This window comes from Moschus berezovskii, chromosome 19 (genome assembly GCF_049115385.1).
Source record: "Moschus berezovskii isolate FMDL1 chromosome 19, NW_MosBer_1.0, whole genome shotgun sequence".
Taxonomy (NCBI): Eukaryota; Metazoa; Chordata; class Mammalia; order Artiodactyla; family Moschidae; genus Moschus; species Moschus berezovskii.
Genome location: NC_142478.1, coordinates 47,679,481 through 47,703,627, shown reverse-complemented (window position 1 = coordinate 47,703,627; position 24,147 = coordinate 47,679,481). Strand labels below are relative to the sequence as shown.

Genomic DNA, 24,147 nt, shown 5'->3' with positions numbered 1-24,147 from the left:
CCACCACGCTCAAAGCTCCAGGGCACACTCATCTGCACTGTCATCACCTATGTGATTACCAGGACAAGGTTCTGGCATGTGGCAGCTGAGTGGCCTGAAAAAGGGTGCTTGTTTCTCATTCACATCAGAGTTGGTTGGGGGCCCTGCAGGAACCCCCGATCCGCTGAGGCCTGGATATTCTGACTGTACCAGCAAGGGGCCTGAGGGAGTCGGCCCACCTGAGAGAAGGAGGGGTCTTTGCACAGGTCCAGGTCCCGGCAGAAGTTACAGTTGTGGCAGATGACCTCAGGGAGCACGTAGGAACGGCAGGGGTCTCGGAACTGGGCCTCCTCTGAGAACTCGCCTACGTCTACCAGGCGCAGCAGGTCTCGGTTTAGCTTGTTCACCTGGTTTGTGATGTTGGTGTCCAGAGACAGGACCTGCACAGAACAGAGCCCATGTCAGGGATGGCTCCCAGCCCTCCCTGCAGCTGTCTGGACCAGAAAACCCTGCAGCCAGTTCTTTAAGCTACAGTTTCTCAGAAGCATCTCAACTCTTCCTTTTCCTGTTAGAAGCATCAGAGGTTAAGAAGTGCCTCCTGACCATCAGTGATTCCCCAAGTTAGGGTCACAGGCATGGAGGTGCTGCCCCCAGGCCTCGGGGTGTCTGGGACACACCAAAGCATGCTCTACCTGTTACCCTTAGGGATTCCTTCTTCCTTAATGACAGACAGCCCCAAATTCACCAGAGCTTTACCATCTCAAATGCAAAGGGGCTGACTTCAACCTTCCATGGTGGAGGGATTTCCAGGCCAGCCCAGAAAAGTCCCTGTAGCACACGTGTGTGTTAGAGCCCACAGTGTGGACACAGGAGGTCCGGCTCCCACTGTGGTGCTGGCAGAGCCACAGGGAGTCATCAAGCTTCCTGTCTGTAAATGATAGGACAGGACCGACATCTTCCCCAGGCCTCTCCCAGTCCTAAAGCTTCTGTCCGAGCACAATGCCAAGAACACAGAACCAAACACCACTTAGAAAACACATCTCTGAGGGGAGTGTTTATGGTCAATGTGAAGCAAAGTGAGTGAATCTGAAAGTACATTTACAGTGAGGATCGGTGGCCTATTGGGAAGTATTGTTTAAAATATATATACATTATACACGTCCCTAACATAGGGAGAACATCGGACTTAATTAAGAGACAAAAAAATGAAAGTGAATTTACCAAACATGAAGGAAGAAATAATACTGTTCTATATATAGTATCTTCCAGAAAATACAAGAGGGAGAACACTTCTAACTTCACTTGTAAGGCCAGCATCACCTAGGTACCAACACCAGACAAAGACAGTGTAAGGTAACTACTGACTATCACGTGCACAGACTCAAATGTCCTCAACAAAATACGGCAAATTGAGCCCACTGATATTTTGACCAAGTGGGATTTACCCCCAGAATGCAAGGCTGGATCAACACTAGAAAATCAGTGCAATTCACCATATCAACAGACTTAAAGCCAATATGATCATTTCAACTGAGGGAGAAAAAGTCCTTAACAAAATTCAACAACCATCCTTGATTAAAACTCTCAGGATGGGACTTCTTTGGGGGTCCATTGGTTAAGACTCTGTGGTTCCAAAAACAGAAATATAGACCAATGGAACAAGATAGGAAGTCCAAAAATAAACCCATGCTACTCTGGGTACCTTATTTTAGACAAAGGAGGCAAGAATATACAATGGGGCAAAGATAGCTTCTTCAATAAGTGGTGCTGGGAAAACTGGACAGCTGCATGTAAAAGAATGACATTAAAACACTTTCTAACACCATACACAAAGGTAAATTCAAAATGGATTAAAGACCTACTGATAAGACCAGAAACTATAAAACTCTTAGAGGAAAACATAGGCAGAACATTTGAGACATAAATCAAAGTAGGATACTCTATAACCCACCTCCTAGAGTAATGGAAATAAAAACAAAAGTAAACAAGGGGGACCTAATTAAAAGCTTTTGCACAGCAAAGGAAACTATAAACAAGGTGAAAAGAACCCTCCGAATGAGAGAAAATAGCAAATGAAACAGCTGATAAAGGATTAATTTCCAAAATATACAAGCAGCTTATAGAACTCAATACCAGAAAAATAAACAACCCAATCAAAAAGTGGGAGTAGCTAGAACACGGAAGCAACCTAGATGTCCATCGACAGATGAATGGATAAAGAAGTTGTGGTACAAATACACAATGGAATATTCAGTTCAGTTCAGTTCAGTCGCTCAGTCGTGTCTGACTCTCCACGACCCCATGAATCACAGCACGCCAGGCCTCCCTGTCCATCACCAACTCCCGGAGTTCACTCAAATTCATGTCCACAGAGTCGGTGATGCCATCCAGCCATCTCACTCTCGGTCGTCCCCTTCTCCTCCCGCCCCCAACCTTTCCCAGCATCAAAGTCTTTTCCAGTGAGTCAACTCGTCGCATGAGGTGGCCAAAGTATTGCAGTTTCAGCTTTAGCATCAGTCCTTCCAATGAACACCAATGGAATATTATTCAGCCGTAAAAAGGAACACATCTGAGTCAGTTCTAATGTGGTGGATGAAACTAGAGCCTATTATACAGAGTGAAGTAAGTTAGAAAGAGAAAGATAAATATTGTATACTAATGCATATATATGGATCTGAAAAGATGGTTCCAAAGAATTTCTCTGCAGGGCAGCAATGAAGAAAGACACAGAGAACAGACTTATGGACAACTGGAGAGGGGAGGGGAGGGTGAGATGTATGGAGAGAGTAACATGGAAACTTACACTACCACATGTAAAATAGATAGCCAATGGGAATTTGCTGTATGTCTCAGGGAACTCAAACAGGGGCTCTGTATCAACCTAGAGGGGTGGGATGGGGAGGGAGATGGGAGGGAGGTTCAAGAGGGAGGGGACATATGTATACCTATGGCTGATTCATGCTGAGGCTTGCCAGAAAACAACAAAATTCTGTAAAGCAATTATCCTTCAATTAAAAAACAAATAATTTTTTAAAAATCCATAAAAAAGAAAAAGACTCTGCTTCCACTGCAGGGGGCACAGATTGGATCCCTGGTTGGGGAACTAAGTACCACATGCCACAAGATGCGGCCGAAAAACAAACTCACTCTCAGGAAATGACCATTATCAAGGCACCAAGGAACTTTCTCAATATGCTTCAGGGTGTCCCTTCAACAATCTACAGAGGATTTTTTTTTAAATGGAAACTGATTTGAAATTTGTAAGGAAAGGCAAATTAAGTCAAAATAATTTGAAAAAAGAATAAAGCATTCACACTACCTGATTTCAAAACTTATTGATAAAGTTACAGAAATGAAGACAGTGTGGTGTTTAAAATAGACAGACATGTAAACCCAGAAACAGATCCATATACATACACAGCCAGTTAAGCTTTGAAAAAAGCACAAACATGGAGAAATGGAGAAAGGCTAATTTTTTAACAAATAGTGCTGGAATAACTGGATATGCTTATGCATAAATATGAAAGTGTTAGTCACTCAGTCGTGAGTGACTCTTTGCGACCACATGGACTATAGCCTGCCAGGCTCCTCAGTCCATGGGATTTCTCCAGGCAAGAATACTGGAGTGGGTTGCTATTTCCTTCTCCAGGGGATCTTCCCAACCCAGGGATTGAATACAGATCTCCTGCATTGTAGGCAGACTCTTTACTGTCTGAGCCACTAGGGAAGCCTCAACTTATAACATACACATTGTACAAAAATTAACTCAAAATGGACTGACTAAATATAAAACCTAGTCAAGGCTATGGTTTTTCCCGTGGTCATGTATGGATGTGAGAGTTGGACTGTGAAGAAAGCTGATCGCCGAAGAATTGATGCTTTTGAACTGTGGTGCTGGAGAAGACTCTTGAGAGTCCCTTGGACTGTAAGGAGATCCAACCAGTCCATTCTAAAGGAGATCAATCCTGAGTGTTCAATGGAAGGACTGATGCTAAAGCTGAAAACTCCAATACCTTGGCCACCTCATGCGATGAGTTGACTCACTGGAAAAGAGTCTGATGCTGGGAAGGATTGGGGGCAGGAGGAGAAGGGGACGACAGAGAATGAGATGGCTGGATGGCATCACCGACTTGATGGATATGAGGTTGAGTGAACTCCGGGAGTTGGTGATGGACAGGGAGGCCTGGCGTGCTGTGATTCATGGGTCACAAAGAGTTGGACACGACTGAGCGACTGAACTGAACTGAACTGCAAACTATAAAAATTCTAGAAGAAAACATAAGTGAAAAGCTTTGTGACCTTGGTTAAAACAAAGATTTCTTAGATATGATATCAAAAGCTCAACCCTTAAAAAGTGAACGATTAGATCAAAATTAAGATCCATTGCTCATTGAAAAATACTGTCAAGGAAATTTTGAAATGGCAAGTCAAGGTTTGGGAAGAAATATTTGGAAATCACACATTTGACAAAGGACTTATATCCAGAATATATGAAGAACTCTCAAAACTCAACAATAAGACAAATAACCCAATAACTGATTCACTTTGCTGTACACCTGAAACACAACACTGTAAATCAACTATACTCCAATAAAAATTATTTAAAAAAAAAACACAGTTCTTAATAATGGGCAAAAGATATGAACATATCACCAAAGACACAGAGCAAAGAAACACATGAATAAAATCTCCACGTCATTAGTGTTATGGAAAGTGAAAGTAACTCAGTCATGTCTGACTCTTTGTGACTACATGGTCCATGGAATTCTCCAGGCCAGAATACCGGAGTGGGTAGCCTCTTCCTTCTCCAGGGGGTCTTCCCAGCCCAGGGATCGAACCCAGGTCTCCCACATTGCAGGTGGATCCTTTACCAGCTGACCCACCAGGGAAGCCCAAGAATACTGGAGTGGGTAGCCTATCCCTTCTCCAGCAGATCTTCCTGACCCAGGAATCGTCTCCTGCATTGCAGGCAGATTCTTCACCAACTGAGCTATCAGGGAAGCCCAAGTAGTATTAGGGAAATGCAAGTTAAAAACATGATGATATACCACTACACATCTATTTGGACAGATAAAACCTTGAAAATTAACAATTTTCCAGTGGGGTGTGGAGCAGTTGGACTATAGTCACTCACCACCGATGAGAATGCAAAACAGAGCCACTTTACAAAACATGATATGACCCAGAAATTCCCCTGCTGGGTTTTCACTCGAGAGAAATGAAACTTATGTTCACACAAAAACCTATATGAGAATGTTTATAGTGGCTTTACTGACAATCACCCATAAGCGCAAACAGTCTGAATGTCCTTTAATTAGGGAGCTATGGTCCTCCCATACAATGGAGCACTGGTCAGCAATGGAAAGGAACAAGCAAGGACGTGGAAGAACCCCAGGTGCATTTTGCTCAGTGAAGGAAGTCAGACCTAAAAGGCTTCATGACCAACCACTCCACTCGTGTGACATTCTGGAAGAGGTTTCAGTGCAGGGACAGAAGACAGATTGGTGGTTCCAGGGATGCAGGCGAGAGGAGAGGCTGAGTCCCAAGGGGAAGCAAATGGAAAACCTCTCAGGGGTGGAGAATGTTCTGTACCTTGCTGTTGGTGGCCAGTTCACATATCTATATGTGAACACACAAACAACTGCACTTCACAGAGAAAACTTTTAAAAGTAAATAAACATAGGGACATGGGGGCTTCCCTGGTGGCACAGTGGTAAAAAATCTGCCTGCCAATGCAGTAGACATGGGTTCAATCCCTGATCTGGGAAGATCCTACATGCTGAAGAGCAGTAAGCCCATAAGCCACAACTGCTGACTGAGCCTGTGCTCTACAGCCCAGGAGCTACAACTCAGCCTGTGGCCACAAGGACTGAAGCCTGTGTGCTCTAGAGCCTGTGTTCTGCAACAAGAGAAGGTGCTATAAAGAGAAGCCTTTGCACTGCAATGAAGAATAGCCCCTGCTCACCTCAACTAGAGAAAGCCCAAAGAGCAATGAAGACCCAACACAGCCATAATACATAAAATTTTAAAAATAAAAAACAAACATAGAGACAGACAGATCAGCACATACCAGGGGTGGGGAACTTTGGAGGATGATGTATGACTCTGTATCCTGACTGTGGTGGTGAATACATGACTGGCTGCTCCATGAAATGCACTCTAAAAATGGTGAATTTCACTGTATGTAAGTTATACTTTAATAAAAATAGAACTTAAAAATTCTGAAGTCTACCAAGGAGTTAAAGTGTTATATTAAGCCATTTCTTAACCACCATGAGAAGTCACTTGATCACTGTGAAACACAGAGTGCTGGGAGGTAACTTAATGGACACTAAAGTGCTCTGTAAGGGACAATGGCTGCCAGGTCCTTATCTGGTAACATTATCCCTCGTTTGAATCAGCCTACCTTTCCCAGAAGGCATTCAGTGTCCGAGAAAGCTCTCCTCTTAGGTTCCACAGCAGCCTGGATGCTGTAGGTGCCCTGTCCAGTTCCTGGTCTGGCCCACCAGCCTCACGTGACCCATGAGCTGGCTCTGCCGTCCCACTGCTCACCTTTCATCAGCACCGTCCCGTCACCCCTCCTCCCAGGGGCTCTGTATCCCCTCTGCCCGGACTTCACTCTTCCGTCAGATCCACCCACTGCTAGGCCCTCTCGGTCCTTGTGGTCTCAGCCCAGGACCCATCCGAGGTCCTTTCTCACCTGCCCCTGCCCTGAACTCACCTCTTGGCACCTGTGCTCTCTGAGCTCACCTGTGCCCTCCAGGGGCGTGAGCTCCGTGAGGACAGGGGTCTTTCCCACAGCGACTGCACCGACTGGGTGCAGTGGGTGTTTGTGGAATAGAGGAGTGGCTTGCACACATGTCAGTGGGAGTGTCCTCACCTTGCACACATATTTGATGAACTCCAGAGCAGGGTTATTGAGCAGCAGGTGAGAACCGGGGAGGACAGGAAACATTTCTGAGAGCTCAGTAGAGTTCCGAGAGCCTGTGACTTTCTTCTGAATCTTCTGCGTGATGGTGAAGAAGTTCTGAGTGAGTTCGTTTGCCACATAATCTTGTGAGAAGGTGATCATTCCTAGGAAGAGAAGCAACATGGCGCCTGCTCCCTACCTCACACGGCGACAAGGACACCAAGGGAAGGAGATGAGGACCCTGAGAAGCACACACTGGTCTCCTCACACAGCAAGGGTGCTCACCAGGAAGGGCTCCGGCCTCCCCCTGGGCCTCCTGGGAGAGCTGGCTGGCTCCCCTCCTCCTCACAGGGGTGCTCCCTGGGGTGCTGCGCCTCAGTTCCTCCTTCATGCTGTGGTACACGGCCACGATGTATGCTGCAGAGAGAGGGCAGGCTCAGGCCACAAGCCACGAGAGTCGGCGACGCCTCACACACCCCAGAATCCAGGGTACCCTGTGGCTGGTCCCGCTGCTAGCCAGACGAGGCTGAAATGTCATTATTGGTGATGATTCTATTTGCTGCACTGAGATGAGCCAGAGTCAATTAGAGAAATGGGAACAAGCAGGGCACTCCCGGATGCCCAGGTTCATGCTTAGAGAAACGGCTGCACAGCTGAGGCAGCGAGCACCAACCTTCATACCAACTGGTGCAGAAGAGGGCTCACCTCACCTCTCGGGGTCAGCACACTTCTCCAAACACTCCACGGGTCCACTCATTCCAAAAGAGAACTTGAGAAGGTGAAGAACTCAAATATAAATTGACAGGGGATAAAATAATCATAAACAGAACTCCCTCTGTCACTATATACATAGATGTACCTAATCTATGTCTACTGACAATTTATGATGCTCTTCATCAACTGTTCTATTCTAATGATTAGTTCTGAATTACAATGGGTGCTTAACTTCTCATTTCTTTTTCACACCAACCTAAATAACTTGGTTTGCAAACACTAAATTTTTATTTCTTTTTCACTTTTGATTGGAGTATAGCTGATTTACCATGTGGCATTAATAATGACCACTAATGCCTTTAGCCCCAAATGAAATATAGGAGTTTCTCACACTAGAAGTTGAGCCTCAGAGACCAGCCAATGGGGCAGTTGATTTAGGAGTATCTAAACTCCTCTACATGGGATCTCCTTTAGTCACTGTAAGTGTACACGCACAACCTCGGGGGTGGGACTATGAAGCCTTCGTGATGCCCCAGGGCAGCCGTCCTCACCGTGGGGTTCTGTGAGAGGTCTGGGGCCTGGGCAGAGTCCAAGGGTCTTCTTTCTGCCTCTCATGGTGCTATGCAGCCAGGGCACGCACACTGGGCATGCTCCCACCAGGGTTACACTATTCCCACCGCATGACTCAGATGTGATGGTGAGTGTGGACCACTCACCTGAAACAATCATGAGGAAGTAGCTCTGGCAGGAGGCTGCCTGGGGCAGGAACTGCAGGATGTTCCAGTTGTTTTCAAGCAAGTCCTCGACATCTAGTTCCTGTGCGCCTCCCTCATCCTCCTTTTCCTCCTCGTCCTCCTCCTCATCCTCCTCCTCAGGCTCTCCCCGCTCCGCTCTGCCCTCCGCTGGGGAGTCCTGCTTTGACACAAAGACAATCCCAGTAACATCTGCCCACAGCGGCACCGCATGGTGGGGAACGTCCCAGTGGAGCCTGGGTCTGTCTGGTGTCCTGTTCATCTAGTCGTTCCAGCCCCCAAGCCCAAGAGAGATTCCTGCAGGATGGCTCCAAGAACAAGGTCATGTACAGAATGCGCCTGGTACATTCTCAGTATGCCAATGACTGTTACTTTCATTTGTGTTTCACAGGATTCACTTCAAAAGAAAGAAAGTGAAGTGGCTCAGTCGTGTCCGACTCTGCGACCCCATGGACTGTAACTTATCAGGCTCCTCAGTTCATGGAATTTTCCAGGCAAGAGTACTGGAGTAGGTTGCCATTTCCTTCTTCAGGGGATCTTCCTGATCCAGGGATTGAGCCCGGGTCTCCCACATTGCAGGCAGACGCTTTTTACTGTCTGAGCCACCAGGGAAGCCCCAGGATTCACTTTAAAATTATTCAATTCCCACTTCTCAGGAAGGGAAGAATCAAGGGTGCTTCCTGGGTGACCACCTCTCTTGTTGAGTTCCAGATCTCTTCCTGGGATGGCCACAGTTCTGAGAACTAATCCTTAGGTAGGTTGATAAGGACTCCAGGACCCTCAAGAAAGAGAAAGGGGTCTAGGGCTCTCAAGGAGGAGCAAAGGACAAACAATTTTTTCTATACTACTTTGTCTTAGTCAATATAACAATGTATCTTGCTCCTTAACAAGAGACTTCTGACTAATCTTGTTATCTTTAGACATATGTTTTGGAAGTGGGTCTGGTAAGATCCTTTACTGTAATAATGCATATAGCTCCCTTGTTAAGACTAGTGAGGGGGGTACTCTCCATCCCCCTTCTGATGTCTATGTCAGAAACTTTCTCTGTCCCTTTTTCACTTTAATAAAACTGATACACAAAAGCTCTTGAGTGATCAAGCCTGGTCCCTGGTTCCGAAACTAAGTCTTCTTCTTTGGAGATCACGAATCTGACATCGCAAGCTATCAGTTCTACCAAAGATCTAGGTCTGGTGGACGCCCCCCGACCCCCAACACCGACTAAGGTCCCCTTTCTATACAGCACCTTTCATTTCAACATCTGAACTCTGACAGCCACCATCCTTATGAAGAGCAGCAACCACTCCTGCCTTCCCCTATTCGTCTACATGACCTGCATGTGGTCTCAGTGAACCTCCCAGCGCCAGCACCAAGGGCAGCCTTTGTTTCTGGTCTGCTTTCAACAGATGGCGACTTCCTTCTGGGGGTGCTCTCCTTTTGACACCTGAGGCCCCACCCCCCCCAGCTCCTCCACCCACTGGTAGCTTCCTCCATGGGGACCTGCCCTGGGGGAGTTGTCCTCTCAACTCATACTTACCCCCAGGTGATCTCACCAGCCCCAACTGCCAGGCTCACAGATGACCCCAAGTTTCATGCCCCCCCACCCAAGACGCACAGTCACTACCCGACCCCTGCATCTCCACCTGTGCACATTAAGCAAACAATAGGGGCAGCAAACACCACGTGCCCCAGATAGGCACAGCTCCCTTCTCCCCACACTTGCTCTCTTGCCCCGTCCATTGGGGTTTACACATCCAGGCACAGCTCCCTCACACACAACCTACATGCTCAGACATCACTCCTGTGTCCCAAGCATCACCCCACTGGCCTGTCCACACCCACTTCGATACCCACCTGAGTTTTCCCTAACTCTACCTTGCCCTGCATCCTCCTCTGGGCTAACACTAACTGGGCTCCACTTAGACCTTGACCTCCTGCAGTCATGTCCACTCAGGACTCAAGTGGAAGTCAGGCCCTGACACTTGCCCATTCAGAATCTTCCTGTGAATAAAGCCAAGTCTCCATCACAGCCCTCAGGCCCAAGTGGCCTGGTCCCAGCCAGCTATTTGTCCACATCTGTGACCACTGTCCCTGCCTGTGCCATAACTCAAGGCAGCTTCACATCTCAGTCCCAGCACCTCCCGGAGGACTCCTAGACCCCCCATCCACATTGGCCCCTACCCCAGAGCTCTCTGCCCCTACCAGCTTTGTCTACTCTGAGCCCTTACTGTTGTCAACACTGCCGTATACATCTACTTGTCTGCTTGTTCATGATCCTTTCCCTTACAGACCTCATGATGTTTACTGCTGCATGACTGGGGCCTAGAACCGTGCCTGGAACTCGGCTTGTGACCATCAAGTGTGCAGTGAAGGGACGATGTGGACCCTTCAGGTTGCTTCAGATTCCAACCTCAGCTCTCCAAGACTGGTTACCTCTTACCTGTCCACAGTGAATCCTAGATGGAACAGTTCCTTTGATTCCACCGTAATTAGAGGGATCCATCCAGAGAAGAAATTCCCAGCATCGAGAAAAGGAAATTGTCAAAGAATGGAATATCTCTTTAGAGTGGATGCTAAAAAGAAACAAGACAGAAATTGCTTAAATGAAATCAATAGTTTTCCCCTTTTACTCTACTTTCCTTTTTTTATTATCTGTTCACCCTCTACTTATTTAAAAATGAATTTAAAGTAGATTCACATTTTATCATCCCTCAGGCTTTCTAGGGAAAATTATTGGTGTGGCTACTATGGAGAACAGTATGGAGGTTCCTTAAAAAACTAAAAATGGAGTTACCACAAAACCCTGCAATCCCACTCCTGGGCATATAGCCAGAGAAAAACATGGTTCTAAAGGACACATGCACCCAATGTTCACTGCAGCACTGTTTACAACAGCCAAGATATGGAAGCAACCTAAATGTCCATCAACAGAGGAATGGATAAAGATGTGGTACATATAGACAATGGAATATTACTTAACCATAAAAAGAGAATGAAATAATGCCATTTACAGTAACATGAATGGACCCAGAGATTGTCATGATGAGTGAAATATGTAAGAGAAGGAGAAATATCATATGACATCCGTTATATGCACAATCTTAAAAAAAATGATACAAATGAACTTATTTACAAAACAGTGACAGACTCAAAGACTTAAGAGAACCAACTTATGGTTGCTGGGTGTAAGACCTGGGAGAAGCGAAGTTAGGGAGCTTGGTTGGGAGAGACATGTACACACTGCTATATTTAAAATAGATAACCAACAAGGACCTACTGTATAGCACAGGGAATTCTGTTCAATGTTATGTGTCAGTCTGCATGGGAGGGGAGTTTGGGGGAGAATGGATACATGTATATGTATGGCTGAGTCTCTCTGCTATCTACCTGAAACTATCACGATATTGTTAATTGGCTACACTCCAATATAAAATAAAAATTTCAAAAACAAATAAAATAAAAATGAATTTAAGGTGGATTCCCATTTCATTATCCCTCAAGCTTCCTAGGGAAAATGATGATAAACATAATACTAAGGAGACATCTGAGTTAACCAGGAGGGGGAAACAGGGACCAGTATTGAGAGAATGACAACTGAGAGCTGCAGAGGGAACCCCAGGGAGTATTGTGGCTCGTCCTCTAGCACTTAGCAGAGCACAGATCACACTCGTGTGTGAGAAAATCACACCAGCCTCGAGTACCTGCTCCCACCAGTGTCAGAGCCTCATACATAGGGGCATGTGGGGCCGTGCTCACAGAAGTCTTGCTTCAACAGAGGTTAATAATGAGCCCTAGACTAAACATTGCTCTGGCTTTGACTATAAATCTCAATAAATACCCAAAAGGATCTGTTTTCAAGTAACAAAAAGCTCAAGAATATTTACAGGAATGCAAAAGTAGCTGACAGACAAGCCAAGGTTCTTAATGTCTGGCATCCAGTCCTGTATCACCAGGTGTGCAAAGAAACAGAGAAACACAACAAATGAGAAGAATCTATCAGTTGAAAACAAATCAGAGTTGACATAGATATTATAATGAGCAGAAAAGGACATTAGAACAGTTATAACTGTACAGTTATTATAATTGTATTTTATGTGTTAAAAAAAACTAGAAGGAATATTGAACATGTTAAGCAGACTCTAGAAATGTAGGGACTGCAATGGGTTTTATCCTTTGGTAGGGCTTCCCTGGTGGCTCAGAGGTTAACGCGTCTGCCTCCAATGCGGGAGACCCGGGTTCGATCCCTGGGTCGGGAAGATCCCCTGGAGAAGGAAATGGTAACCCACTCCAGTATTCTTGCCTGGAGAATCCCATGGATGGAGAAGGCTGGTAGGCTACAGTCCACGGGGTCACAAAGAGTCGGACACGACTGAGCGACTGAACAGAACAGAACAGAACAGAAATGTAGGAGACCCAAATCAAGCTTTTAGAGATGAAAACTGTCGTGTCTGAAATGAAAAATATACTGGATGGGATTAATGGCAGATAAAACACTTTAGAAGATCAGTGAACTTAAAGATACAACAACAGAAACGTATCCAAAAAGAAACACAAAGAGGAAAAAAGAACGTCCAAAAAATATCTATCTAGGGGCTTCCCTGGTAGCTCAGTGGTAGGGATCCATCAGACAACACAGGAGACATGGGTTCCATCCCTGGTCGGTAAGATCCCACATGCTGCAGAGCAACTAGGCCCGTGTACCACAACTACTGAACCTGTGGTTTAGAGCCTGAGAGCCACAATTACTGAGCCCACGAGCCACAACCTCTGAAGCTAGTGCACCCTGGAGCCTGCTCTACAACAAGAGAAACCACTGCAGTGAGAAGCCAGTGCACCACAACCAGAGTGGTGCCCCTCTCTGCAACCAGAGAAGCCCAAGCAGCAGTGAAGACCCAGCACAGCCAAAATAGATAAAAATAAAATAGATATATACATCCATCTGCAATTCTATGCCCAGCAAAAGTATCTTTCAAAAACAAAGGTGAAATAAAGGCTTTTTCAGACACCCAAAGGCAGAAAGGAGTTGTTACCAACAGAAGCACACTACAAGCTTTGTTATGGAAGTCTGTCAGCAGCAGGTAAATGGAGCATGACAACACGAGCAAGCGAAGGGGACGGGAATGCTGACACCTGTTGGTGATGTACTCTACGTAGGCCAGGGCATCCTCCACCCGCCGCTTCTTGGTGCAGAGGATGATGCGGTTGAAGTTGGCATAGACGACCGATGACCCCAGGCGCTTGAACTCGGCGATGAGCCTGCAGACCAAGTTCAGAATCAAAGGTCAAGACACCACAGAGAAAACAGTTAATGGTCCTGAAGCAGAACATACACCTAGAACCCAGAAGTAACAAACAGCAAAGAGGTCAGCATGGCCAAACCCTACCACAGACAAAACCATAGACAAAGGAAAAAATCTGCAACTCATATCACAGAAAAATGGTTACTTTTTATCTAGAAAGAGCTCATACAGATCAATGAGAAAAACACAAAACTACAGAAAACTGGACAAAGGAAGTCCAGTTTCATTCATAATTAGGACTGCAAATTAAGGGTACACCGAGAGAGCATCTTATCCCATCAGGTTGTTGGTGGGGCTTGGCATGGGGACACGCATTCCCAATCTGGTTCCCAAGCGCTGGTAGTACAACCAACTGTACAACCTTTACAGGGAGCTGACAATATTGATTCAAATTAGCATTTACCTCTCTCAATTTATCTGAAAATATCCGTCAGACCTGCAGCAGTGTTACTTCCTGGAGATTATTCTAGACATGTTTGCATGAACAAGACCATTCTTGGTTGGTTACTGTGACAACAAATGTCACGGAAGCAGCTGAAACATCCATTAGTGTGGCACATCCACACATAGCTCTCCAAGACCTACTGTTAACGAAGGCAAGCGAGGTGCAGAATGATAAGCACAGTGTGCGACTTATAAAAAGGCAGCAGAGACTCCTCACCATATAGCATGTCTCTGGAAGCTGTGACGGCAGCTAAGCTCTTCCCGGGCCCCATCTGATCGCTATGGACCACTAGCCTAGACGTGGACTCTTGATCCAGAGGTGCTGACTGGCCATCTTTCTGGTTTTGGGACCAAGGGATCAGCAAGCGTGGAGAAAGCCACTGGTGGCACTCACTGAAGGAAGAGCTTCTTCATCATGCTGTGCAGCGTGCGGTGCAGGGCGGGGTCGTGCAGCAGTGAGGATGGCGACCGGAGCCAGCGGTAGAAGTGCATCACCTGGTTGTCGGCGTATATGTTGCGGTACTGCGTGATCTCCTTCACCCAGCCCACCACCATGCTCTTCAGGATCCTGCAGGAGGGGTTCAGAGGGTGCCCCCACTGTCGCTGGTACCAGCTCCTCACCGTTCTGCTGTCACCTCTGCGCCCTCTCTTCTCACTGTCCAGGCTCCACTCGTCACCCCTCTGTAACTCATCTGCACCCCCCACTCAACACTACCTTTCTGGTTTTTCCAACAGAGCCAGGATAGAGCTGAGAAGACACGGGTAACTTCAAGGAGGTACCTCCCTGCTGCGAGAACCAGGAAGAGACACAGCAGAGACCTCAAGGGCCCCCTCTCCCTTGTGCCAGTCAGGGTCCTAACGGACTGCTTCATCACAACTGCCCCTGATTAAATCGCCCCAGATGACTCTGCAAACAGCATCACAAAGCCAGTGTGATGGTTCTGTCACCTGTAGCCTGACTGCACCACCTTTCGGGACTATACTAGCTGCTTCTCTGCCCAAACAGCCCTTGGCCCTGACCACACCACGTGCATTTTGGCTGCTGAGGCTTTCTTTCCACAAGTCACCTGGCCTGAAGCCCCCTCCCTCCAGTTCTGTCCTCTTTCTGTGAGAAGGCAACAGGGTGGCAGTTGTAGAAAACAGTTCTGGACCCACAAAACTTGCTCTTGAACACCAACCTTTCCCCTCAGCTGCACTATGACCACAAGCCTGGGCCTCAGTTTCCTCATTTCTACAATGGGCGGCAGCCATCTTGCCTAGTGGGGCTATGAAAGCACGTGGTCCCTGCTCGTGCCACCACTGCCGTTCTCTCCCGATACCCATGACTTGCAACTCGCACCACTTTCTGTGTGGCTTTACCCATGTTCATGTCCCGCTGTGCACCCCACAGCAGACGCTCGATGAACACCTACACCCCAAGTAAATTGGCGACTTCTTGCAGGCACACCTCCGGCCATAGGAAGCGGGCCAGGAGGCAGCACCTGGAACTGTCACTGGTACCTGGAGGGCGGCACTTGTGAGTGCCACCCGTGAGCGAAGAAAGGAACCTGGCTCCATGGTGGTTTCTGACCGGGCAGAGGGAAGCCCCATTGACACTGACTTAGCTCTCAGTTCCAAAACAAGGACAGAGGATAAAAGGATTTCTACTGCTCCTTCCAGAGGCAAACTGTTGTTCTGCCTTTGGAGAGCTGAGGGTACAAGAACCAAAGGCCAAGTGATGTTCTCAGGGTGGCAAGCCCCTGGGTACCTGAAGGTGTTGGAGCAGAGGGCCGTCTCGTCGTAGCTGGCAGGGGCGCTGGCAGCCTGATTGCCTGTGATCATGTCCTCCAGGGAGGCCTGCTGGATCACATCGAAGCTGATGCCAATGCTGTCGGCCCCCTCCATATCATTGACGTGGTGAGACTGCAGGATGGTGTTGACGGCCAGGTTCTGAATATCCAGTTCCACGCACACTACACACAGACATCACCGCTTGTGCACTGACCTCTCCTGGGTGTGGAGCCCGATCCCAGCAAGCACCATCTCAGAAAAATCACTGCTGCTTGGGGCAGCTGACTGCACAGCCCACACCCAGAGGCCGCCTGCAGGCTCCGCTCCCAGCCCAATACACCTGAGTGCTCCCACCAGCCCAGAATGGCAACAAATAGCAGGAACGGCAGTCCCTGGTGTGCCTTGCCCACCCACCTGTGGAGTAACAGCCGGAACTGTTGATCTCCACAGGGGCTTGGTCATCAAACTCCATGACGAGCCTGTTGTCGTCAGCCTCCTTCCCACCCAGGTCAGGGCGCGACGTAGGAGACAGCCAGAGCAGGTGGTTGTGGCGCTGGAGGTGGCGGGCAAAGAAGAGGTCGGAGCCAAAGGTAGAGATGTCCTCAGGCAGATTCCCAACGGGGACGTGGAAGTACCTGCAGGGGCACGGCGTCAACCCCAGGAGTTGGAAATGACTGGGGAATGCCTTCTTGCCCCCAGAGACCAGTGAGGTCAGTGACAACCAAGATGGCCAGAAGCAGCCCTACCCTCGGCCCACCTGCTCATCTCGAAGGCCTGTGACAGACACGTGTCCAGGTTGAGGTAGTGGCGGATCATGCGCCGGGCTCCGTGGCGCTGCCAGTCCAGGACCCCGTAGTTAATCTTGTCAGCCACACGGACAGGCACCAGAGGGAATTCCTCCAGGACAGGGATCTCGCCAGCCAGCCTCTTCAGCTCCCAGTTGGACTGAACAGCAATGAGAGTCGGCCCACGGCGCTCCTCCTGGGTTCAGGGAAGGAAGCAGTGAGGTGGACCAGGCCCTGGTGAGGGGGCTCTCACAGCACGGTATCCCGATGGCACTCACTTTGTAGGTCAACAAGAAGCGCTGGATGGCTCTGCAGACGACCTTCAAGTCTGTTTCAGCACGAACTTCAAAAGCGTGTTTTTGTGGGGGCAAGAGCTCAGGGCCCACTTTCTCCAGCAGGAGGCTGTGCTCAGCCGAGTACAGGGCATTGAGGCTGGGCATCTGGTTGCTTCGCACCTAGACAAACAAGGGCCGGGTCAGCTGTCTTCCCGCGGGGAAGGAGGGGCAGCCCTGCGAATAGACATAGGTGGCAGGGCTACCTCTGCAGATCCACTTCTTACTGTCTCAAGAACAAGGCAGTGGGGGGAGGGAAGGGGGAGCGGGAGCTTCCTGCCCGGGGCTGTGTGCCTCCCCCAGCGAGGCTATCCCACGGTCTGGCCCAGAACTCACGGTATCCAGCACAAACACAGCCGCCTTGCGCTGTGAGGGCACGAAGATGCCAAAGAGAGCCTTGTGGCCCTGTGCGTGATGGTACAGGTAGATGTGGCGGATGCTCCCTGCAGGAAGACATGGCCCGTCACCCTGAGATGTGCAGGAAGTAGGGTCAAGCAAGGGCGGCCGGTACACGCCATACCTGGTTCCAGGTAGTTGAACTGGGCCAGGGAGCGCATCTCCAGGTGCTCAAGAGTGAAGGTTTCTGCTTCCCAGCCTGAAAGGTGCCTCACCAGCTGTTTATTGACCACACACACGCAGCCCAGCTGCACCAGGGCCCGAAACACTAACGGAACCTGGAAGAGGGGCAGATGGGGCTGTTGTGAGGGCCGATGGGGGAAGGCAAAGTGCTGCCGGCTTATCCATGCCTTGATTGGGTTTGTCTCCCTCTATTCCATTTAGGTGGATCCTTGCACGGTTCGGCTGGGAAAATAATCACCTGAGTCTCATACACGCCCTCGATGTCTGGCGCCGCCAGCTCAGTGTTGATCTCGTTGATATGTTCTTGGTACATGTCCTCTGGCACCGAGTATTCGTAGAGGTTGTAGACCACGTTGGAGCGAGGAAGGACTCGATTCACCTGGTGACACCATGTGACCGTGACCTCACCCCGCAACTGAGCTAAGTGGTAATGTCTGCTACAATGCACACACGCTTACACACATACATGCATTGTTTAAACAGTCCTAGAATGTCTGCACACAACTATAGAGTAAAGTCCTATAGCCCATTTCTCCCCATCAGTAAAATTAAAAGGTCTAGGCCTGGCTTCAAGAAGCCGCCTGAGGCTTCTAAAAACTAGACAAGTTCCCAGACTGTGAGAGGCAGGTGCTCCTGCTACATTTTCCTCTGTTCTCTCCTAGGTGTAACCTAAGGTTGCAGGAAGCAAAAACCCAGAGAGGAGCTATGCTTTCCTGGACAGAAGACTAGGAATGGAACCTCTGCCCAGCCAGAGTGTGGGTACCTCGGTGAGGAGGCAGCAGGAGAGGGGTGCCCCAAGGGGAAAACACCCTTAAAGGAAGGATGTTCTCCTACTCACTTACATCACACACATCTAAGAAAGCTACAGAATCCTAGATCACCTGTTCTCTGTTGCCCATTCCTTCCCTGTCCTCTTCCAGGATCCACATTTTGTTGAATCTTTTGGTCGGAACTGGATTTCACCTTTTCCAGAAGCATCCTCTGTCTAGCTGCCAGTTACAAATACTCTAGTCTCATGTCCTCAATTAGATGTCACCCTGTTCATCGAATTTTAGTACCAGCCAAGAACTGTCCTCATTTGCTCAGTAAATGATCCCTGGGCAGAGCTAACTGGGAGCTCGGATGTAGACACAGGGCAGGAGCATCTGAGGACACCCCAGCTGAGAGGAGGACCACCTGCTGTAGGATTCCACATATGTGAAATGTCCACGACAGGCTAACCTAGAGGCAGAATGTGGACCAGTGCTTACTGAGGGCTGGGAGAGGGGATAGGCTGCTAAGGGGCTGGGGTTTCTTTGTGGGGTGATGAAAACGTTCTAAGATTGACAGGGGAGATGGCTGCATAACTCTGTGAATACACTAAAAGCCGCTGAGTCGTATACTTTGAGCTGTATGGCATATGAATTATACCCCAATAAAGCTGTTCACATCAGAAGAACCTATGGAGACAGAGCCTGCAGCCTCTGACAAACGCCAACCTAGTCCTTTTCCTGCTACATGGACAACAGATGCAAGAAACAGTCCACCAGGACAATGATACCCACAGCTCCCTCACTGGGCATTCACTCAGGGCTTCACAGCATCATTTCAATTAATTTTTGCAGCATCCCAAGAAGGTTCTCAGGAGAGATGGAGGCACCAGAACACCTTGCTCAAGGTCACAAAGCTCACATGGTCTTTGTATCTGCAAAGCCTGAATCTGTATGTGGCCTCTGCCATACTGGAGGCAACCTCAGAAGCTGAGTAGGCAGATGACCTCAGTGACCAGAAACAAGAGCTGCCCCCCGTACCTTCCGATAGGAAGGGCCCTCCTCCGCTTTGGCCACCCGCTGGTTCACGTAGAACACCCGGGGAATGTTCAGCTTGATGCAGTACAGGTCACTGCCGATGACAGCCCATACCCTGAACAAGCCAGCCTGGCTGGTCTCACTGATCTGAAAAGGAAACACAGTCGTATAGCGCTCCGTGTCTCACCCTGTCACAAAAAGCACTCGATACCTGCGCACAGGCCATCTCCCAGGTGGCCTCCAACACCAGCTCCTTTACAGAGGCACACAGGTAAAGCCCTGCCCCTTCTGCCCTATTCCAGACCAGGTTCCCAGGATAGTGAGCTGGTCAAATACCCCTTCCCATCAGCCATGCTCCTGCCCTCCCTCTGATCGCTGTCTGCACCTGCACAATCTGCCATGGAAGGTCCAGAATGCTGCGAGCCGTTCTTCGAAAGAAGCCCCCCAGTCCTGTGGAGGGCCCCTCTCGGATGGCCCCAGGCCTCGGTGCACCCTCTGCCCCCTCCAGACGCCGCCTCTTCTTGTGAGCAAGGCGCTGTTGAGCCTGCAGCCGCCACTTCTTCTTGTGGAACTGGAGCCAGACCAGCCACTCTTCCTGGGACAGGTCAAGAGGAGGAGACGGAAAAGAGCTGAACATGCAGTAAAACAGAAACATCCTTCCACAGCAACTAAACCTCGCAGCTCCCAAGCTCTGTAAGATCTGGGCACATCATAACCAACTTCCTCAGGGGTCAAGCCCCATTTTGAGGCCCCCACACTACTCGGCAGACCCCACAGGGAGAAGGCTTGTCACAGGTCAGGCATGACCAGCATCCCTACCCCCCTCTCCCACCAGCCACTCCAGACTCCCTGAGAATTCTTGCCTGGGTGGTTCCGAGTGCCGGAGGCTGCCCCAAAACCTCCTGCCAGGGCATCGTCAGCTCCAGGTCCTGCGACCCCTCTTGCCTCTCACAGTGGATACGCTTTCTCTTGGTAGCAACGGGCACTGCCGAGTGAAGTGGCTTTGTGAGGCCAAAGTCCTCCATGTCGGGGGAGCCAAGGCTTTGGGTACCTTCTGAAGCTTGGGCCATGCCCACCTGCAAAGATCCAAAGGAGCCTTAAAATAGCCCTCTCTCTTGATAAATCTCCCTTCTAGAAATCCACCATAAGTGAACTCCTAAATAAGGTAAAATACTTGAACATATTAATTTACAGACTAACCTATTCTTTTAGTATTTTTAAAAATCCATTTATTTGGCTATGCCAGGTCTTAGCTGTGGCATGTGGGATCTTTTTAGTTGCAGCATGCAAACTTTAGTTGTGGCACACGGGATCTAATTTCCTGACTGGAGATGGAATCCGGGCCCCCTGAATTGGGAGCAGAGTCTTAGCCACTGGACCACCAGGGAAGTCCCTAACTAATCTATTTTTAAACTTTTAACAGTGAAAAGATCAGAAAGAAAAGGTCACTCGGGTACCACCATTACGAAGTGAATGTTATATTTTTCTGTGTTTGCTCCAGGACCCTCTCCTTTTTATAAGAAATATTGTAAAACACAGGTAAAGGACCCCTCTTTCTCAAGCCCAGCCCCCAAGTGTCTATCACTCCCCGCACATTTTGTACTTTTACTCCAAATCTATAAACCCATAAACTGTTCCTTTAAGCTGTAGTTTTATATGAATAGAGGCACACGGTACACATACTGTGACTTCCTTTCTTTACTCAATGATACATTTTTGAGATTGATCCCTATTGATACATGTGGACACTGTCCATTCATTCTAACTGTAGAATACTCTATTATGCATGTAAACCAGCTGACCTATCCATGAGATTCTAAAATGAAGAATGGTTCATTTCCACTCTTTCAGAACCAGTAACTGGGTTCAACAACCATCCTTTCACATGCTGCCTGAAGACCTTGTGCTCACACTCCCACCAGAAATACAGACAAGCTCCTATTTCCCCACGTGTTAACACTTGATGTCACCACATTCATTTTTTTTTTGCTGTGATGTGGTATCTAAATATTTGATTTTTCATTTACCTAATCGACAGTGTGGTTGACCTTGGGGTAGACTGTCTTCTAAAATGATCCCAATGACCCCAACTCCAGGTGATCATGCCCTGTATAACTCTCTCCTGAGTATGGGCTGGACCCAGTGACTGACCTGCCTCTAATGAAGAGATTACAACAAAAGTGACAGGATGCCATTCTGAGACTAGATTATAAAATACAGTGACCTCTGCACTGCAGGCACCCTCTCTGCCTGGTATCCAGGGCCTGTTCTGGAGTCAGCTGCCAGGCTGTGAGCTATCCTGTGGAGAGGCCCATGGAGCCAGGAACAAGGATGGCTCGACCAGAGTGAGCCTAGGAGCACATCCCTCCTCACCTGCTGGGGAGGCCTTCATATGGGAGCACAGCCTTGGCTGACACCTGACTGCAGTCTGCGGGAGACCCTGGGCCAGGGGACCTGGATAAGCTGTGCCCAGATTCCAGACCCACAGGGCTCAAAAAGTGCAAGATAATAATAAACCCATGATATTTAAGCTGCCAGGTTCTGGGATCACTTGCTACACAGTAAATAGAAAAATAACATACATGTTTATGGACCATTTCTAACTTTGCACATTTCAAATATCTCCTTTGAACTGTGATTTTTCTCTTTGTTTTATGGTGACTTCTGTGCTAGGAAAAAAGTCTTGTTTTTTAATTACAAAAGTAACAAAAGTATAGTAATGAACACCCATGTTCTTATAACGCAAATTCAATAAATACCAACATTTTGCCTTTCTTGTTTCAGACTACAGAAAATTTACATTTTAATTAATTGAATTTATTGGTCTTTCCTTTTGCAATGTGTGTTTTTTAGATATGACTTAAGAAGCTCTTTCTACCCCAGCATCATAAAGATAGCCTCCTGTGCTTTTTCCCCAAAGAGTTCTCTTTTTTCAACTTATATCTTTATTTGGAATTTGTTTTACACTCAGTGTGAGATAGCTACTTTCTTCTTAAAATATGAAAAAACATTTCCTCCAGAATCATTTATTGAATAAGCGCTCTATTCTCAATGGTGTATAACACTACCTCTGTGATAGACCAAGCTCCTGGGTGCACTGGGATCAGTTTCTAGGGTCTCTATTATTAGTTCTGCTGTTACATGGTCTTGCCTTAATAAGAGTGAGTTTCGTTACACACTAAGACAAACTTCCCCTTTTTAATCTTCAAAACGGTTTTCATTTTTCTTATCCTTGTTCTTCATATGAATTTTAGGATTGTCAAGTTCCATCAAAAAACTTTTTGCAGATATTTTAACTGAAATTATACTGAATTTTACAGATTACCTTGGAGCAAATCACCCCAAGGATTCTAATATTGAATCTTTTCATACATGAACATGGTATATCTCCTTATTTATTGAGGTGAATTTCTCTACTCTTCAATAAAGTTGTATAATTTTTTTCCATAAAAGTTTTACACACATTTTGTTACTATGATTTATTCCTTGGTATATTATTTGCCATCATTATAAATAGTACCTTTCAAACAATACTTTCTAAGGAATTCTCTAGTGGTCCAGTGGTTAAAACTCTGTGCTTCCTTTGTAGGGGGTGCAGGTTCAATATCTGGTTGGGAAACAAAGATCCTGCATGCCATGCAGCCAAAATAAAAAAAAATTAATCAGTTTTAAAAAAATTCTTAATTGTCTCTAATATAAAAGAAAGCTATATACGAGCTTTGTATCTAATGACCTTGTTGAAATGTCTTAGTTAAAATAATTTTTGGGTTCCTTACATTTTCTGTATTAACAGTTATATTTACCTACAAATGATGTTTTATATCTTTCTATCCTTAAAATTTAATTTCTATTTCCTTTGAATTATGCCAGCCAGGACTTCCAAACAATTTTGAATAGAAGTGGTCGTAAGAGGCATCCATTTCCTCTTCCTCACTTCAAATTCTAATGTTGTGCCATTAAAGATGATGTGTGCTATTGAGTTTCAACAGATGGACTTTATCAGAGAAATATATCATCTTTTCTGATTTTGACTGTTCCAAGTTTTATCATGAATAGACATTAAAGTTTATCAAATGTTCTTTCTTGACTCTATTGAAAATGACACCATAAGTCTTCTCTTCATGATGAATTGATTTTTCCTAAAATGAACTAAATTAGCAGATTTCTGAAGTTAACACCTGCCATTCCTTGCATAAATTATATTTGGACACAATGTTACTGTATTTATACAGCGCAAAATTTAGTTTGTTACTATTTTTGTACCTATAGTTCTGTCCGCCAATGGCCTTCCTTTTCCTGGCTTGCTAGTTTGTTACCAGGGTAACAAAAGTTAAAAAGATTAGCAAATGAGCTAAGGACCCTCTTTTTTTTATTCTCTGGAATCATTTGTTTAAAAAAGTTTGGTAGGGGGCTTCCCTGGTGGCTCAGTGGTGAAGAATCTGCTTGTCAAAGCAGAGGACACAGGTTTGATCCCTGGTCTGGGAGGATCCCACATGCTATGGAGCAGTTAGATTCCTGTACAACTAGTGGTACTCTAGGTCCCAGGAGCCCCAAATACTGAGCCCATGTACCTAGAGGCCATGCTCTGCAACCAGAGAAGCCACCGCAATGAGAAGCCTGCACACCACAATGAAGAGTAGCCCCCGCCACTTGCCACAACTAGAGAAAGTCCACACATAGCAACGAAGACCCAGCACTACCAAAAAATTTTTTTAAGTTTGATAAAATCCCTCTGAGAAACCATTTGGGCCCAGTATTTGTTTCTTTTTAATGCTTGAAGTTCTATTCAGTTTTTCTA

General features: G+C 47.2%; 1 protein-coding gene across 1 annotated transcript in view; it reads right to left on the bottom strand.

Annotated features, from left to right (window-relative positions):
* Positions 1-24,147, bottom strand: part of POLE (DNA polymerase epsilon, catalytic subunit) — a 59,752-nt gene that overhangs the window by 2,834 nt on the left and 32,771 nt on the right. The window contains exons 30-46 of the mRNA XM_055405308.2: positions 20,213-20,425; positions 19,735-19,944; positions 19,353-19,496; positions 17,801-17,941; positions 17,504-17,657; positions 17,320-17,426; positions 16,930-17,106; positions 16,624-16,847; positions 16,281-16,501; positions 15,844-16,048; positions 14,491-14,664; positions 13,483-13,608; positions 10,793-10,925; positions 8,320-8,515; positions 7,175-7,306; positions 6,860-7,053; positions 219-419 (exon numbers count right to left, since the gene is read on the bottom strand). Of these exons, the coding sequence (XP_055261283.2) occupies positions 219-419; positions 6,860-7,053; positions 7,175-7,306; positions 8,320-8,515; positions 10,793-10,925; positions 13,483-13,608; positions 14,491-14,664; positions 15,844-16,048; positions 16,281-16,501; positions 16,624-16,847; positions 16,930-17,106; positions 17,320-17,426; positions 17,504-17,657; positions 17,801-17,941; positions 19,353-19,496; positions 19,735-19,944; positions 20,213-20,425 (2,952 nt within the window). The remainder of the gene's footprint in view (positions 1-218; positions 420-6,859; positions 7,054-7,174; positions 7,307-8,319; positions 8,516-10,792; positions 10,926-13,482; positions 13,609-14,490; positions 14,665-15,843; positions 16,049-16,280; positions 16,502-16,623; positions 16,848-16,929; positions 17,107-17,319; positions 17,427-17,503; positions 17,658-17,800; positions 17,942-19,352; positions 19,497-19,734; positions 19,945-20,212; positions 20,426-24,147) is intronic.